Source organism: Festucalex cinctus, chromosome 6 (genome assembly GCF_051991245.1).
Source record: "Festucalex cinctus isolate MCC-2025b chromosome 6, RoL_Fcin_1.0, whole genome shotgun sequence".
Taxonomy (NCBI): Eukaryota; Metazoa; Chordata; class Actinopteri; order Syngnathiformes; family Syngnathidae; genus Festucalex; species Festucalex cinctus.
The window spans coordinates 16,685,492-16,702,838 of record NC_135416.1 but is presented as its reverse complement, the minus strand read 5'-3'; the positions used below and the strand labels follow the sequence as shown (position 1 = coordinate 16,702,838).

The 17,347-nt window shown below is 39.3% G+C and overlaps 1 protein-coding gene across 3 annotated transcripts; it reads left to right on the top strand.

Annotated features, from left to right (window-relative positions):
- The first annotated feature begins 2,345 nt into the window (after window positions 1-2,345).
- rasal3 (RAS protein activator like 3) lies at window positions 2,346-17,111 on the top strand. Of its 3 annotated transcripts, XM_077525309.1 has the most exons (20): window positions 2,346-2,377; window positions 2,490-3,054; window positions 4,411-4,533; window positions 4,612-4,690; window positions 6,290-6,345; window positions 6,429-6,514; window positions 6,722-6,851; window positions 7,119-7,217; window positions 7,306-7,971; window positions 10,201-10,345; window positions 10,423-10,567; window positions 10,664-10,900; window positions 11,028-11,229; window positions 12,983-13,074; window positions 13,143-13,256; window positions 14,496-14,661; window positions 15,161-15,268; window positions 15,371-15,561; window positions 16,530-16,614; window positions 16,850-17,111. In XM_077525309.1, exons 2-20 carry the CDS (start codon window positions 2,503-2,505, stop codon window positions 16,928-16,930), a joined length of 3,357 nt encoding a protein of 1,118 aa, XP_077381435.1. In that variant the 5' UTR covers window positions 2,346-2,377; window positions 2,490-2,502; the 3' UTR covers window positions 16,931-17,111. The 3 variants fall into 3 exon arrangements, with proteins under 3 accessions (XP_077381435.1, XP_077381434.1, XP_077381436.1); XM_077525308.1 differs by lacking the exon at window positions 2,346-2,377 and having other exon boundaries at window positions 2,396-3,054; XM_077525310.1 differs by lacking the exons at window positions 2,346-2,377; window positions 2,490-3,054; window positions 4,411-4,533; window positions 4,612-4,690 and adding an exon at window positions 4,961-5,097 and having other exon boundaries at window positions 16,850-17,109.
- Window positions 17,112-17,347: the final 236 nt, after the last annotated feature.

Genomic DNA, 17,347 nt, shown 5'->3' with positions numbered 1-17,347 from the left:
TTGACACTTGCAGTCAACATCACAGCTGCTCAGGGCTCATGTAACAACCAATCACGGCTCTGCTTGGGAAAAACAGGTAAGCCGTCATTGTTTGCTAGCTAAGCCCTGAGCAACTGTGATGTCATCTTCAGTCGACAGCAGCAAAAATCACCCAGCCACATCTTCATGTACTCCTGTAAGGACTCTTCTTTCTATGCACCTCCATGGCACGGCCATATTGCTAGAATCCACATTTTCAAAGCAGGTGCCCTGGATGACCCCCTCGAGTTTGGGAAAGAGGGAGAGCAGCGAGGTTGCTCCAGCCAGTTATTCTTGGGCAATGTGAAGCAGTCAAGTTGTCATCCATGAATGGTCCTTCCACAACTCTCTCCTCTTGTCCCACACTGAACAAAACAAACGTCACTGGATCTCTTTGTGGATGCGATGCGTTTCATCTGGCCCTGAAGCAGAATTCACAATGGACAATGTCCAAACATCCAGGAATGTAATCGTCATGACTGTCTTGTTTTCCTAGGCCTTGGTGACGTCCAACTCTTCCACTGAAGTCTCTGGTGTTTCCATGACTCATCACTGGTGATGTGATGCTCCCTATAGCAAGTTTGGTCTCATTGGGCTCATCATCACTCACTCAGCTCATTGCATGACGACCTGACACATAGCATACTATTTAGAAACACGTGGGGGGAAAATGCTGATTGTCAACAGGAAGCCGAGGTCACGTACATACTGTTCTCCAGGGCGATTACATTATGGGGGCAATCACAGTTCAGTTTGGGTTTGAAATATTGCATACTGTATATTTTGTGACACCTAGAATGTTTTTAACACACCTCATACTAATGGGCCCTTTTGGACAAAGTTTTGTTTTCCAAAGAAAGCTGTTTGTATTACTTCCAGATCGGAAAAAAATATATGTACTGTCTCAAGATGTAAAAGTCAAAGGTAGAGAAAATAAACTTTTTTTTTTTAAAGTGATTCTTTTGCGAGTTTTGATTAAGTGCAGAACTTAAGCATTCATTAGTATTACATTTCTTCTTCTTCTTCTTCTTCTTCTTCTTCTTCTTCTTCTTCTTCTTCTTATTATTATTATTATTATTATTATTATTATTATTATTATTATTATTGTTGTTGTTGTTGTTGTTGTTGTTTTTATTTTTGTTGTTATTAGTAGTAGTAGTAGTAGTAGTAGTAGTTAATCTGAACAGAAAGTTTATTTCTAGCATTTCTTGTCACGTTAGTAAGAAGCCAGTAATTATGACTTGATTTAACTAATCGAGTAATAAAGTACTGCTATGACACTCTAGCGCACTCTCATTATTGTGGCTGCTAGGCATGTTTTTAACGTTGCATCAGAAGATGTAAAGCCCCCTGGTGGCTGATTACAGTAGCTCATGGGTCCTGCTCCCTTCATTAACAGCATGTAATGGCAAAGGCCCAATTTTCCAAAAAGTTTATGATATTGAAATTTGTCCCTGTTGCATAATTTCACGTAAGTCTTTTATACAGTGTATTATAAACAATCGCACGACCCTAATGAAGACAACGGTAAAGAATAGATGGAAATAATGTTTTTTATGGCATAATCATTACATTTAAATGAATAAAATAATCAAGAAATATTGATCACATGACATTTAAAAAACTAATTGAAATGTGCATGAAATGTGGCAGTGTAGAGAGCAGTGCGAACACAGGAAGTGGTTTTCAGTATCTGTCAAACCAACGTGCAGGAAGTGTGCCTTGCTAGACAGGAAACTAATTTAACAGTCATTACACCACCAACAGATCGGTTGCTACCGTCACCCTTGTGTATTACCATAATGCTCATGTGCAGTGCCAATAAGTATTCATGAAAAGATAAGGATAATTAGTAGCCACGTACTTGGTATGAATTCAGTGTGTATGATTTTATCTGAAAATATTAACGTTTCGTCATTAAAAGAGAATGGATGATGGTATGATGTAAGTTATTAGGTAAATAACATATTTATTTAGGCACCATCAATTTATCTCACAGATGTGGGAGGCAACGTGACTCGATTTTGTTTGAGGCAACACCTACACATGACACAACGTATTGTTTGCAAATTTAAGCTTCTTTCAAATAAATCACAACATAAAACAAAATTCTATCCAAGGCAAAAACTGCACATAAAGGGGAAAAAACAAGAACATGATATGAAAAGGATTAAGTAAAGATATATGGCAACAAGAGTGTGATGAAGTAAAGAGTTGTGTACAGCACCAAAGCGACCACAGACAGGCCTGCAGGAGGTTTCATGATGTGTCGACTGGAAACAGGAAATGATGAAATGATGCAGATAGAACCAGCGTGTTTTCATATCACTCATTACACACGAATACATCCGAGCTAAAGGTAAGTCAGTTGGGAAAATTGGTGGCTGTCCAATTAACTGCATATATTGCACAATTTTTGATTTTTTTTTTTGTTACATGCAACCCGGAAAAGATACTAATGTCATTAACAGCTTGATCATTAAAATGGGAACTGAGGAGCAAAATGAAGTGGAGCCTGCTTCTCCTCTAACAGAAGAAGGGTCACCAGAGAAGAGGAATCCTCTTGCAGATCATCTCGAGGGACAAGCAACTGAGACCACTGACCCCCTCAACACATACAAATGGGAAACTGCCTCAAAGGAATCACTTCATCTTATGACTGAAGACGGAGCTGCCTCTTCCTCGTCTACAACTGAAAGGATTCAGAAGGGCAACAAATGGAACAAGATGCAATTGTGGCGTAAGGCCCTGAGTGAGGAAGACAAAGCACCCAAGATAAACTCAACGGGAAAGAATCCCTTCCAAAGGGCCCTTTCTTTGCCTCCCGTGTCATTTTTTGCCACCCTGACCCACTCGTCCAGCGCTGCCGGCACACCTCAGGGAGAACCGTCAGCACCCCTTGCAGCAGACGCCGCTGCAGACGCTGAGCAAGGAGGAGGGACCCGCTTCAGAAAGTACTGGAGGTCTGTTTCTCAGAAGCTCAAAAGGCCCAGACTGCACAGTCGGAACAGCACCTCTACATTGTTAGCAGGTGAGGTGTTAATAATGCAACCTTCGAGTCAAGTGAGTCATATGTAAAATAGATAGGTATTGATACAGGTATTGTTAATGTCAGATTTGATGAATTATGAATTAGCATAGTGGGTTACAATTGGGGCGGCACGGTGGAGAGTGGTTAGCACGTCCGCCTCCCAGTACTGAGGACTCGGGTTCGAGTCCAGGCTCCGGGCTTCCTGGGTGGAGTTTGCATGTTCTCCCCGTGCCCGCGTGGGTCTTCTCCGGGTACTCCGGTCTCCTCCCACATTCCAAAGACATGCATGGCAGGTTAATTGGGTGCTCCAAATTGTCTCTAGGTGTGCGTGTGAGTGTGGATGGTTGTTCGTCTCTGTGTGCCCTGTGATTGGCTGGCAACCACTCCAGGGTGTACCTACTGCACGAAGCCGGCCGGGATAGGCTCCAGCACCTCCGCGACCCTTGTCAGGAGTAAGCGGTCAAGAAAATTATGTATGGATGGAATAAAATAGAGTTTGGAACATAGAAAACTGGTGAGGTTTAGTGCTTTCAATAAGGTTAAGGAATACTGACCTGTTATATGTGCTATACTAAAATAATTAATTTAACTTCACCTTGAAAGCAAAGACACACACAAAAAAATAGATTTTTTTAAATTATTGGAAATAAATTCAGGCATCAAATGTTTTAATGATAACGACTAGTAACACATTTAACTATTGAATGCATGGAGACAATCAGATCATGTAAAATGTCAACGTCGAGCATATGCAAATATATGATAAAAGCAAAAGAATTATAAAATCACGCAAGAAATCTTCAGAAAAATAATCTGAAAAGCCCCATCTAATTCAAGCCCAAATTGAAATTTTGGGCTTTGTTCAATAAATGATACAAAAAGTACCCTCCAAAATAAACTGTATAAGAAAAGAATGAGGTGAAAATATCTGCCTGAAAGAAAATGATGAGGAATGTGTATTTTCTGTCATAGCAAGAAATTAAGACTGAGACAAATTTATATACACGGATCAATGGAGTTTATTTGGCTATTTAATATATTTTTATACATTGCTGTGTTTCAATTTTGGTGGAAATGAGCATTGAAGGAAAACTCACAGGAAGTGTGCAGCTCTGTGTGTCTTGTAAGACAGATAGCATCACTTTCCACTTTTCAAATGGGAGTGGCCAAGAGTGATGAGGAGATACAAAAAAAAACAGAGGCCAGCAAGCATATGCATGGTCCAATTTTTGCTGGTTTAGAAAAGCTGCATGTTCTTCATGCTTTGTTTTCTCATCAGAATTAAGGAAGGCTTTTGCATCAATGCATTTTGGTTAACTGTACGCTTGTTTGTCTGCTGACTGTGTTTGGTTGAAGGTGAGAATGAAGCTGTGTCCACAGAGCTCCAGAAAAACCAGTGGGCGCAATCTCAAGAGGTTACCTTATGGAACATTAGCAACTGTGTTCTTCAAGATGGTCAGATTCTCATCTGCACCGAGGAAGAAGTAACATCCACACAATCCACACAATCCTGTTTTCAGATGCAAAAATATTTAGGGTTTTGCTTCTGTATATGTCCCCAGCCAACAATGTGGACCCGAAATCGTGTTAACAGCTGCCTGTCCAACCTCAGCATGCAGAATCTTGTGGACATCGATGCAGGTCAATAAATGGATAATTCATTTTAAAAATAGGGTGACCATTTCATACACACTTGCCTCCAAAACAGCAGCGCCACCGTACTGACATCAGAGAAATGTGATGTCTGAATCCTGCAGACAGCCACAGAGGAAATAGCAGAATGTTTATCCGAGAGTGTGAATGTCAAATTGCTTCCTCTTTTTTTTTGTGGCAGATAGCATCACAAGTTGTTCTTGGCCGAGTGAAAGGAGAGGACATAGTCCAATTTTCATTCGAGATCAGTAGATCATAGGGGTACCATTGATTTTTGCTGGTTGGACTCCCAGAGAAAGAGCAGGGAGTGTTACATGGGGACATATTGATAAAACAAGACCATTCGTGCTAAATGATGGGATTCAGACGATGGATTGTATGCGGCGGGGCGTTGGGTAAGTGGCAACAAGCGTAAGAGTGTAATGTAAGCAAACAGGGTTTGGAACAAGTAAAAATAGGTTGTAACCGTACTTGTGTACATTTTTCAGTTATCTGGAAGTTAATTCAGTATTTTTTTTTTCTGTCGACTTTTTCCTAACAAAGGAAAGAAAGAAAGAAAGAAAGAAAGAAAGAAAGAAAGAAAGAAAGAAAGAAAGAAAGAAAGAAAGAAAGAAAGAAAGAAAGAAAGAAAGAAAGAAAGAAAGAAAAAGAAAAAGATGTGAATAGATAAACTGTGGGACATGGGGCAAAAACAGCTTCCGTTTTTGAAATTTCATGACCTCCATCAGGGGGTGAAAATGTGCAAATATGTGCTCATATCTCACGCTAATCTCATGATTATTCAAAAAAGTAAACAAACGTGGAATAAGACGCATATACGGTATTATAAAAAGTAGTTGTTAAATATTTACTGTACATAATTAAGACTTTGCAGTACATAGGAATATTTCCCTCATGTTGTGGAACTCTCTTATAGTTAATGTGTGAACTATACACCCATGATTAAAATTATTTTTAAATGCTCAAGCACAAGTTAAAAGAAAAGGAAAATATATTGAAGCATTACTTGTGTAATTTATATACGTTGAAATATTAAATACATGTAAATTTAGTAATAAAGATAAGTATGGCATTACATCTAAATAATAATACAAATGCTGTATTGGGAATATTTAATATTGTTTAATAAAATTTAGGAGACAGTCATCATGTAATATGTATAATTGCACGCATATTCGTGTATATCAATCTAAAATAGCAATTAACCCAACATCAACATTTATGGTGTATTTGCTGAAGAATTTAAATAACTTTAATGCCTGACTAGATCACTATATAACTGACAGTAAACATTTGTACTTACTGTAATTACATTTCAGGCTGTGTACTTTTTTCTTTTCTTTTTTTTACTTTTCCTAAATTGAATCAATGTGCCTTTACATAAATTTTTTGACAAGTTTCTGTACTTGCATTTAATTACAGTGTATGAGTACTTTTGCCACCTCTGCTTAAAACCGCATCCTGTATTAGCGAATGTTTGAAATGTCAACATTTCTCCAGTGGAAATGCACATATGAGTTGTGGAGTTAATTTACAGTAGGAGTGAGCATTTCATTCTTATTTATGTCTCACATGTGTTCCTTTTAGAATGTAGTCCTGACCATGCCGGCCCTCGACCAAAGAAAGAAGACGGTGGCGTGCGGGTGAGTGTGGCATACGTCAAACATAGAATGGTTAACGACATGTTTCAAATGCATTTTAAATGTAGTTACCTTTCACCCTGAAGGCACTGATAAAGCGACGACTTGAGAACAAGGCCAAGAGAAATAGCAACACTCAACTCAACCACATGGGGCTAAACAAAGGAAGCAGGTAAATTCAAATTTTAGGTCACATCCTGACTCACGCCATTCACAAGTATATATATATATATATATATATATATATATAAAATCAGAACAGATTACTCGGCAGCAATAACAGAAGGTACATTACATTGCTCCATATTTGTCCAAGTCAAGGTCTATAAGACCGTCATGATTTCATTGTGACAGAACTTTCATTGTGTTTTTATTGAAGGCACTATGGATCCAAGGAGTCTGTATCGATTCCAGTGAGCCCGGTTGGAAGTCTGGATCTAAATGCAGATGCCAGTACTGTGATCAGGCCAGTCCACAGCTCCATTTTAGGGGAGAAGTATTGTTTTGAGGTACAGTCCTTTTCAAGCCATGCATTCTTTGTTTTGAATGTAAAATGTTGCTTGGTCAGGTCCTTCCTGGTAACATCAAGTACTTTTACCAAAAGGCTACAGTGACTTAATGTAAAATAGTAAAACAATTTAGGGTAAATTGGTTTGAGCTTGGCGCTGCAATTCACTGTAGCTAATCTTAAAATGAGCGTCAAAATGGTTGTACTTAAGTTAAAAGATGATGAAAAAGTGTTGCTTTATGTATATTTAATATTTTGTATTTTATAGGTAATAAATTCTGAGAACACACACTGCTTTGGCTGCTCCTCAGCTGCAGAGCGTGATCGTTGGATTGAAGACCTGCGAAGGGCTGCCCAGCCCAATAAGGTGATTTTTTTGGTCCAAAATGACCATCATAGACAATGCTACTGAAAATGTCACTTACGTACTAAATGTACAGTAATTGTGTTCCCAGGATAACATTGAGCGTACAGAGAACTCCTTAAATCTGTGGGTGAAGGAAGCAAAGGATCTGGCACCCAAACGGCGTTATTACTGTGAGGTGCACTTGGATGGGACTCTGTTTGCTCGTACCACCACTCGCCCCGTTGGAAAGGTGTCCAGTCAGGCTGGGGAAAGCTCTACCGGCTCTTCAGGAAACCTGAGTGGCAGCGGAGGCGTTCCAAGGGGATGTCAGTTATTCTGGGGAGAGTTCTTTGAACTTGATAATCTTCCCTGCATCTCACAAGTCACCTTGCACCTTTTCCGCGAAGACGATCCCAAGAAAAAGCGCCACTCCCGAGATGAGTTTGTTTTGCAGCCACTGGGTAGTGTGAATATACTCTTAGCCGATATCCGAGGGAGGACCTATCAGGAGAAATGGTATCCCATAATTCCTTACAAGCTTTCAGGCACTGGGTGCGCCAAAGAGAATCTGGGGCCACAGGCTTCTCTCCGCATCAAGGCCCGTTTTCAGAATCTACAGGTTCTACCTATGGAGAAATATAAGGAGTTTGCTGAGTATGTGACTGTGAATCATGTGGAAATGTGCAAAAGCTTGGAGCCACTTCTGAATGTGAAAGAAAAGGAGGAGCTGGCCGGGGCACTTGTGCACGTGCTGCAGAGTATCGGCAAAGCAAAGGTAAAAACTAGGGATAGGTATTGATTCTAATTTCCTCAATCGGTTTGATATTGATTCACAAGAGTTCAGTTCGATTTGATTTGATTTACTTCATTTCAATCCGATATACTGTAGATTAACTATGGAACATGCGTTCTTCTTAAATATCAAGGACATGATAAAAACTCCACCAACACTAAATACCAAATTAAATGTTGCTGAAGCAGTAACTGGTTACATGATTTACTTTAATAATAAAAGGAACACGTTATAATTACTTAAGTGTTACACAAACATTGACACCAGCAAGGGTGAGATGAAAATATTTTCATAATTCTAATTCAATAATTGTAATTATGTATTAAAATGGCTCTGAATTGTGCAGTAAGTCAGATGTTTCATAAATGTAAGAAAATACTGAAATGATGTTCAAGAAAACAGTAAGATACACAAAAAAAATATTTTAAAATTCTATTGTCTTATATTTAATGGTTTCATGGTTTTATAAATCAACATCAGGCCCAAAAGGGGAAATCGATTTGATATTGATTATTCAATTTTTAAAACCCAGCCCAAATACAAACATGTGGAAAAGGTTTTAACATTGAAACCTATAAGGTGCATTACTATTGGTTGGGGGACTCTGGTTTTCCTGTCTTATTTGTGACTTTTAGATTATTATTTTTTTTAATGAATATGGAAATAATATGCTCCAGCATTATAAAAAAAAATAAGATTTTATTGGACATGCATTTCAGTCATACATCAAGTGTCAAAAACTGTTAATATCAAACAAATCTACAAAACGGCAAACAACAAAACAAAAAAAGGGAAAATACACACTTAATTATTTGATGCATTTTGCTGAGGTTGAGTGTAATACAGTATGTTTTATCTTCTTATATTCTTCATAACATCACGCATGACATGACCATGGCTTTAATGCCAAAGATTTGTTGCACCCAAAATATTGATCAGATAGATTATAACCACAGGTTGCACTTTAGATGCCTCGGTGCAACTTGACTTTTTCGAGTCAGCAGTATTTTAAATTTGAGAGGACGCAACTCAACTCAACTTAACTCAGCTCAACTCAACTCAACTCAACTCAACTCAACTCAACTCAACTCAACTCAACTCAACTCAACTCACAAAGGGATTTACATTGTTACAATACACAATACACAATCACACACGCACGTGCACACCCCCACACACGCCCGCACACCCACGCACGCCCCCCCACACACACAACATTATATGGTTAACTAGACTAAGTGCAATTTCTGGAGAAATTGCGTGGGAATGCTGAAAGCTGAATGCCAATAGCTGAATGCGAAGATTTGAATGCATATGGAATGCTTATGAAGTAAAGTGAGAGATAAATTATGAAATTATGACCTCCTAGTTACTGGACAATGCACTTTGCCAACTGTTCCACCAAGCAGTGTAAAACACCTGGTAATGATAATAAGTTACATGTATGGAAGTGGGCGTGGAAAGTGTTCTTAGAAAAAGTTCAATGTCTGTCCCATTGAAAATGAATGGGAAAACGTTGATAAGTTAAATTGTGCAAATGCGGTCAATAATGTGGAATCATACGATATATATACCCCGGGAGGCGTGAATTTTTGAGCTAGTTGAAATTTGAACAGTGTAAACTGAATGTATTATGTGGGAGTTGTTACGTGGCAAAAAAAGTGTGGAGAATAATAATCACAATAACATATGTGGGAATGCTTCCCACAATAAAAGAAAAAAAAATATCAAAACAATCAAGCCCTACTGGAATTCCTGCCTAAACACGTTTAGCGTGCGTCTTTACATAGACCTAGTTTGTGCGAGTCTAAAATGTAGTCTACTTTTTGACACCAAATTCCAGGGGTGACAGCTGCAACTGCTGGAACACCCAGCAATGCCTACAGCGCGTTCACCAAATTCACAAAAACGCTAAACAAGACTTGCTAGCTAACTAGGCTGCTCCGCTAGTTGTTTATCAGCAGAAAGTCAATCCCCTCTTTCACTCAGCTTTTAAATACTGGTGTCTTTGGTCAGCTAGAGCCACTGACTTACTTCATCTATAGGGTAAAGGTAATACATCATCTAGTGTTGGTCATCTGCAGCCTAGTGGTGCAAGCTACCTTTAAATTTGATAATGACATCTCTGAGAGGGAGCATGGAGAACATAAATGTTCAAACTCAAGCTCATGTAATTAACACGATGTGTTCTTATAACATATTATGTTTCAGGAGTTTCTTGTTGACTTGGGCACTGCCGAAATTGAACGTCTTGGAGAGAAGGAGGCTCTTATCTTCAGAGAGAACACAATTGCCACGAAAGCCATTGATGAATATATGAAGCTGGTTGGACAAAAATACCTCATCGACACACTAGGTAAATATGTTCAATTGAACTGGCGTCCTCCTAGATTAGAAATACTTTCACGGCGCTCTCTTTTGCCTCCATTTCAGGAGACTTCATCATCCGTCTCTATGTAATGGGGTACAATTGCGAAGTTGACCCCCGCAAGTGTCATGCCTCTGAACTATCAAACAACCAGAGGCACTTGAGGCAAGTGTGTGATGAGGTGGTACGGAAAATTATTGACCTCCACGGGTAAGATAACGAAGCTCACATAAAAGAAAAAAAAACCCATCACTTTTGGATCTTCATTATTGTTTTCAACTTTAATAAATATTTCATTGTTTTTAGACACTTTCCTGAAGAGTTGAACAAGATTTTTTCAAGTTGGACAGAACTGTGTGAAGACCAAGGAAGACCAGAGATTGGCCAACGTCTCATCTCTGCATCCCTCTTCCTTCGTTTCTTGTGTCCCGCTGTCCTCAGTCCATCTCTTTTTGGCTTGACACAACCATACCCAGAGCCAAATACCCTGCGCACACTCACCCTAACTGCCAAAGTCATCCAGAACTTGGCAAACTTCGCTCTGTGAGCACCTTTCTTTGCTATGCCAGTCTTAATTATGCATAAGTTAAAAAAAATACCTTAATGAATATTTTCAAGAAAAGAGAATCATAATTCTCTTTGAATTTACACCTCAATTGTTCTACTGCAGGTTTGGAGAGAAGGAGGAGTACATGCTATTTATGAATGACTTCTTACAACAGCACTTGGACAGAATGAGGGGCTTTCTCCAAACAGTATCCAATCCATGCACTGAGGTCCCAATGAGCTCTTTTGATGGTTATGTTGATCTACCTCTGCGACTGGCTGTGCTTCATGGCCTGCTGGTAGACATAATCTGTCTGAAGGATCAGGTATGAAGGAAATTTGAGTTTGTCACTTTCAGAACAGAATTTTATGCCCTTGTATTGTTTGTGCATATCCTGTAGTGGGGTTTGGGGTTAAATGGTCCTTGCCGGGGGTGGGGGGGGTGGGGGGGTCACACCAGTATAACACTTCCATCCATCCATCCACTTTCTTGACCGCTTATTCCTCACAAGGGTCGCGGGGGGTGCTGGAGCCTCAGCTGGCTGTGGGCAGTAGGCGGGGGACACCCTGGACTGATTGCCAGCCAATCGCAGAGCACACAGAGACGAACAACCATCCAAGCATACAAGCACACCTAGGGACAATTCGGAGCGCCCAATTAACCTGCTATGCATGTCTTTGGAATGTGGGAGGAGACCGGAGTACCCGGAGAAGACCCACGTGGGCACGGGGAGAACATGCAAACTCCACCCAGGAAGGCCGGAGCCTGGACTTGAACCCGAGACCTCAGAACTGGGAGGCGGACGTGCTAACCAGTCATTCACCGTGCAGTAAAACACAAGTAAAGCAAAAGTTGGTTAGGTGATAATGTTTATATGTTGTGATGGTCACCATAATTCGGTCCTTTTCATGCTGAAATAATGCATATTGTCGCTTTCCTGTGATAATCACTTATGGTCATTTAAAAAAACAAAAACAAAAAAACAACACCTTTTTGGGATGTCTGCATTCAGTTTCATTCCATAAATGTAAAAATGTGAAAAATGCAAAAATGGCCCAGCATTTTTTTTTTTTTTTACATAAGAATCAGAACCAGATTTATTGGCCAAGTATGTAAAACACACAGGAAATTTGTCTTTGCAGTCACAACCATCCAAGAAACACGAAAAATGACAATGACCAACAGAGACAGAACGGGAAGCCTGGCGGTTCGCTAATTACCGCCCCGAGTTTCTTAGATGAAAAAAAAAAAAAAAACATGAGGAAGGAAAGCTGTGAAAAAAACAAGGCTCAATATGTGCCCTTCTAATAAGAGCAGCTTACATCCTGTCACCCTACCTGATATATTCAAAGCTGTGTTATTGCGAGCGGAAACCAACAGATAAGGGAACTGCAAGGAATGGCAGGATGTTTGCTAAACATTGTTTGGCAATGAACAAGTAGAGATGATTTCAAGACATACGAAGAGATGATCGCTGTAAGTGAGTGAGGTAGATTCTTCCATTCCGATGAAGCTTTAAATGCACAATGACCAATTTATTTCTTTTTGGAAATGTGTTGAAAGACGTCACATTTGCACAATAGTGTGTTGATTCGACAGTCTGGTGGCCTGTAGAATAGATACACAATATTTTGGTGTTGTTATCCTGGCTGTCACACTAGCGCCTGCCAGTTGTGTATATGTGTACTGCAGTTGGGTGTGGTCACTGTGGTGAACTTAAGTATTGTTTTTTTTTCGTCTTCGTTGTGACAGGTGTGATGAATGTCTTAACATGAACAAACCAGGTGCACTTTGGTTTATGGCCAACTTGAACTGTTCATGACAATGACACTGGCACTAGGTGGGCAGTAATGACAATTCTAAATGGTAGTGACTGACAGCAACCCTGAAAAGGGGCATTTTTTAATTTGCCGTATTCCTCTCAATCAGTTTGACTATATTTAGCATAACAGTGTGTTATTATTACATTGTTTTATCTGTTTGCTTTCTTTTGGTTGTTGTTGTGTATGTGCACTTTTGCAGTTGCATATTTTTCCCTTCCACACATGCTGACAGAGCTTTTACTGTATTTTCTTTAGGAAACAATTGAGAAATTGCACCCTTTGCCTTTGATTCTGAACCAGATAACAGAGTCACTGGGTCCTGAGATACATCAGATCACGATTAACAAGTATGATGACAGTAAGATCTATCGTTTGTTGTTGTCGTACGTCAGTAAAAGTCCGTTCTTTCTCACAGCCTAAGGAAACAAGTCAAACCAAAGTACGTTCCTCCAAAAGACTTGAGCAAATTTAGCCCTCATCAATCATCCCTCCAGCAGCTTCCCCAGGACTCCAAGGGCCTCAGGGATGGGTATGTGGTCTACTGTCCAACTTCAGAGCTTTTTCTGTTGGATCTTATCATCCATCTATCAAGACCCTTTAGAACAGTGGTGTCAAACATACGGCCCGCGGGCCGGATCAGGCCCACAAAGGGGTTTAATCCGGCCCACAAGATGACTTTGTAAAGTAAAAAAAATTGTTTTTAATGTCGGACCAATTAATCAGCCAGCCACAATAAAATATATAAATTTGTAATTTCACAAGCAGTCCCCAGATGAGTAGTGTAACTTGGACACGGAATCGCCGTGGAAGTCATTATTTTACACACAACTTAAAGTTATGGTTTGTTTAAAAAAAAAAAAAAGTGTTGTCTTTTTTTGTTTTTTTTTGTCATCATCGACCAACATAAACGTGTTAAATACGACACAAATTCAATTACTGGTAACACAAATACATATGACAGGGATTAACGTCCTTATAACTTCAGTAACTGTGCCACACAATGCATTCTGGGAACTATATAGACGCAAAACAGGTAGATTTAACACGTCCGGAACTCATACAGGCAAAGAGTTGCCGCCTTTCATTTGCATTCGTGTTATTATTTTAAACAATAGATTACAGTTGAGCTCCGTAATTTAGGGCTGGCCCAAAAATCTCAGAAATCTGCGTATAATTGATGGCAATTGTTTTTCAGTTATATACCATTATTTTACCGATTCGGCCCACTTAGTAATATATTTTCCTCCATGCGGCCCCTGAGCTAATATGAGTTTGACACCCCTGCTTTAGAATATGAAAAATATCATAACGTATTAATTTACACAACTTGTTAGTGGGATTCTTATATCAATTTCCTTTTATTTTCATAACCTGCCAGCAATGTTTTCTGATTTCTCAGCCCTACAGCTACTTAATTAGTGACATTTTTGAAGGAAAGAAGCGTAGACATAAATTTAACACATACAGATTCAAAAAACACAATATTACATCATTCCCTAATATTGCCGTCGTCGCAAAGCACAGCTACAGTGCATAATCCTCCAAGAGCTTTCCAGTTGAGTGGCACCCTTTTTTGAGCGGTCATATACTGTGGAACATTGTTGCTAGTTTGAGCTTGTGTGCGTCATTGACAGTTTCGATTATATTAATCGCTAGAATGAGTAATAAGTTTGGGGGATTTGACAAATTCCATTCTGGCAGTTCAAAATCCTAAATATTTAGGGATTAAATATTTAAATAATGACACAGAATTTTGTTTATTTCACAGAGATGTCAAAGCTCGGAGGAGGAAGCCGGTCACCAGAACTCAAAGTGCTCCACATGCACGTCCTGAAAAAAAACTGAAGAGGCAGACAAGTTCTGAAGCTCTACCCACAAATAACCATGAACAAGATTTGGAAACAAACCAGCCCTTCATCTCATCACCAAAAACTGTGAGTGTTAAATAAATAAATAAATAAATAAATAAATAAATAAATAAATAAACACCAATACACAAAAAACGACCCTACCCTTAAAGCTACATTATATAGTTTATTTATTTACTTGACTGCCACCTCTGGCCTAAAGCATAACTGCAACTTCTGCATCTAAACTTATTAAACATATTGCTGTCATTGTATTACTATCACATATATTGTCATCTAATCACTGCTCAATATTAATTATAAAAGACATAAACACCCAATGGAGTCTTAAGCTCAATTAAATTTAAATTAAGTTAAATTTTAGAAGTTGTCTCAGGATACTTTATACATGGAGTAGGTCAAACCTATTAAAAGAGTAACTGATCCCCGCTGGATAGCTTCACTTCCATCTATCTGTATTGAATCTTATTTTGGGCAAAAGGTGGGGTATAGTTTGAACTGGCTACCATTAAGAGACTTTAAACCATGTATACTAGAATATATTCTTTTCTTTTCTCTTTATCAGAGTGAAGCAATCAAAGCATGTGCACCAATTCCATGGATTAAAGATATACAAAACAGGGAGCTCAGAGACATGCAGTCTGAGCAGGAGGAAATCAGCTTACTCGATAGGGTATGTTAGCTGCCTCAGAAAGCTTTCATATAAATAAGGCAACTATTTATGGATTCTCAGTAACATCACACTCAGTCGATGTCTTTGCATACCATAAATCAGCATGCCCAAGAACTGTCCGAGCTTCGCCTGGGAATAGACCAAGTGACTGAGCGTGAGCTGGAAATGGCAAAGCGACTGGAGGACTTCATTAACCAAAGTCAAGACCAGAATGCAATATTGCAGGCTGAAATGAATGAACTCCGGAATCTGCTGGCTGTGCGAGAGGAGCAGCTTGCTAGCGCCACCTTCAGGTATGTTACGGACGCTCTGGCTACTGAAGAGACCACAACATAAAAAGGACGCCAGACAAAAAGGAGTGAGGTCAAAAACCACAAGCTTTATTCAACCCAAACAAAAATAAGTTTAAAAGAACAAACAAAAAGGACTGGGCCAAAAGGAAAATAAGTGGAGCCAAAACTAGACCAACCATTATTGAAGGTTGTTGGATCCAACGTTGTCCCACTAACTTAATAAAAGGCAACAATCTAGATTAGCAAAGGAATGGGGCTTTCGGCGTTCACCAGCCCAAACGAAAACAAGAAAAGCTCTAGCATGCTACTCATGCCTCGAGATTGGCAGCTGTGGGAAACGAAAAAACAAAAACAAAAGGTTAAACAATATGAAAGAAAATAGACCATCACATTTACAGCCACATCTTGGGGAAAAACGTAACAATTTATAGTCCGGAAAGTACGGTGTCATCATTACACTACAGCAACTCTTATGCAAGGCTGACACTTGCACGATTTTGTGGCACGACTCGAGTTGTGCCCGTGCGCGAACTACTCGTAAAGTGGCATGAAGTGCGTATACCCGTCGTGACTGCGTGTCATGTTGGGGCAAAAATTTTGAAATGTTCAACATGTTTGTCACGACAAAATTTCACGACCGGGTCGTGAACTATACGCAAACTGTTCGTGAACTCGTTGGGACTATGTGGGAAGGATGCACGGCGGTGCGTGGTAGTGCACGCCATGCCACGACTGTCACGAAGTGCCACGAATAGTTCACGAACAGCTCACTTCAAGTTATATCCCAGCTCGTGCCCCAAATGGCACGACTTGCCACGACAATATCGTGGCCAAAAGTCGTGCATGTGTCAGCCTTGCATTAGATGGCTGGCCGTTTTGGAATTGCATTTACTCAATACTGTTGACAAGATGGCTTTACTATTACATATTAAGTAACCAATTTGTACGTCTTCGGCTGTCTGTGACAGGTTGGGTGTGATTGAGGAGGAGAGGGAAGATGATGAGCGCAAGCTGAACATCGCAATTGCAGCAGCTGAACGGATGAACATACTGGTAAGGAATCAGTAACTGCGTGTGCGCGCTTGTGTGTGCGTATCTATCTATCTATCTATCTATCTATCTATCTATCTATCTATCTATCTATCTATCTATCTATCTGTGCATGTGTGCGTGCATAATTATTGAAACAGCAATTGAAGTTACAAACATGATTGAAATGATGTTTTTCTTTTCTTTTCTTTTTTTTAAGTAATAATTCTTTTATTTGTTTTCCCCCATGTTCTCATAGGAGGAGCAGTTTGCCGGCTTAATGAAGGACATTCATCAGCTCAATAAGTCGTACAAGAATCAAAAAGCTGATGAAAAGTAACAAATTGTCAGTAAAGGCTCGTTTAGTGCTGAAGGATTTCCATATTTTTTGTACCATAATTGAGTATACCCAGCAAGTATGCTTTTCAGTCATTACTCAGTGAACACAACGTATCTATTATTTAGTATTTTATAGCATATTACACCATATAAAATAATTCTCAGAGGAAGAACAATTAAATGTTTTCGAACAAATCTATTTGGGTGTTCTCATTTATTTTAAGCATTGTATAGCAGATAAAAGTTCCCACCAATGTCAACAAAGCAGAAGACATACACACAGTAACAGGATTGGTGCACACCTTCACGAGATACATGATAAAACCTTGATCAGGAATTCTGCCCTTGCAAACACAAAAATGCTCAATAATTTGCCATGTATTATTTTATTATATATATATATATATATATATATATA

What these genes read in the sequence shown, in the direction of transcription:
- rasal3 (XM_077525308.1), top strand. Translation starts at nt 2,455, where the DNA reads ATGCAACCCGGAAAAGATACTAATGTCATTAACAGCTTGATCATTAAA. An exon ending in AAGAAGACGGTGGCGTGCGG is followed by an intron (nt 6,346 to 6,428) that starts GTGAGTGTGGCA and finishes TTCACCCTGAAG; the next exon opens with GCACTGATAAAGCGACGACT. An exon ending in GGGCTGCCCAGCCCAATAAG is followed by an intron (nt 7,218 to 7,305) that starts GTGATTTTTTTG and finishes TTGTGTTCCCAG; the next exon opens with GATAACATTGAGCGTACAGA.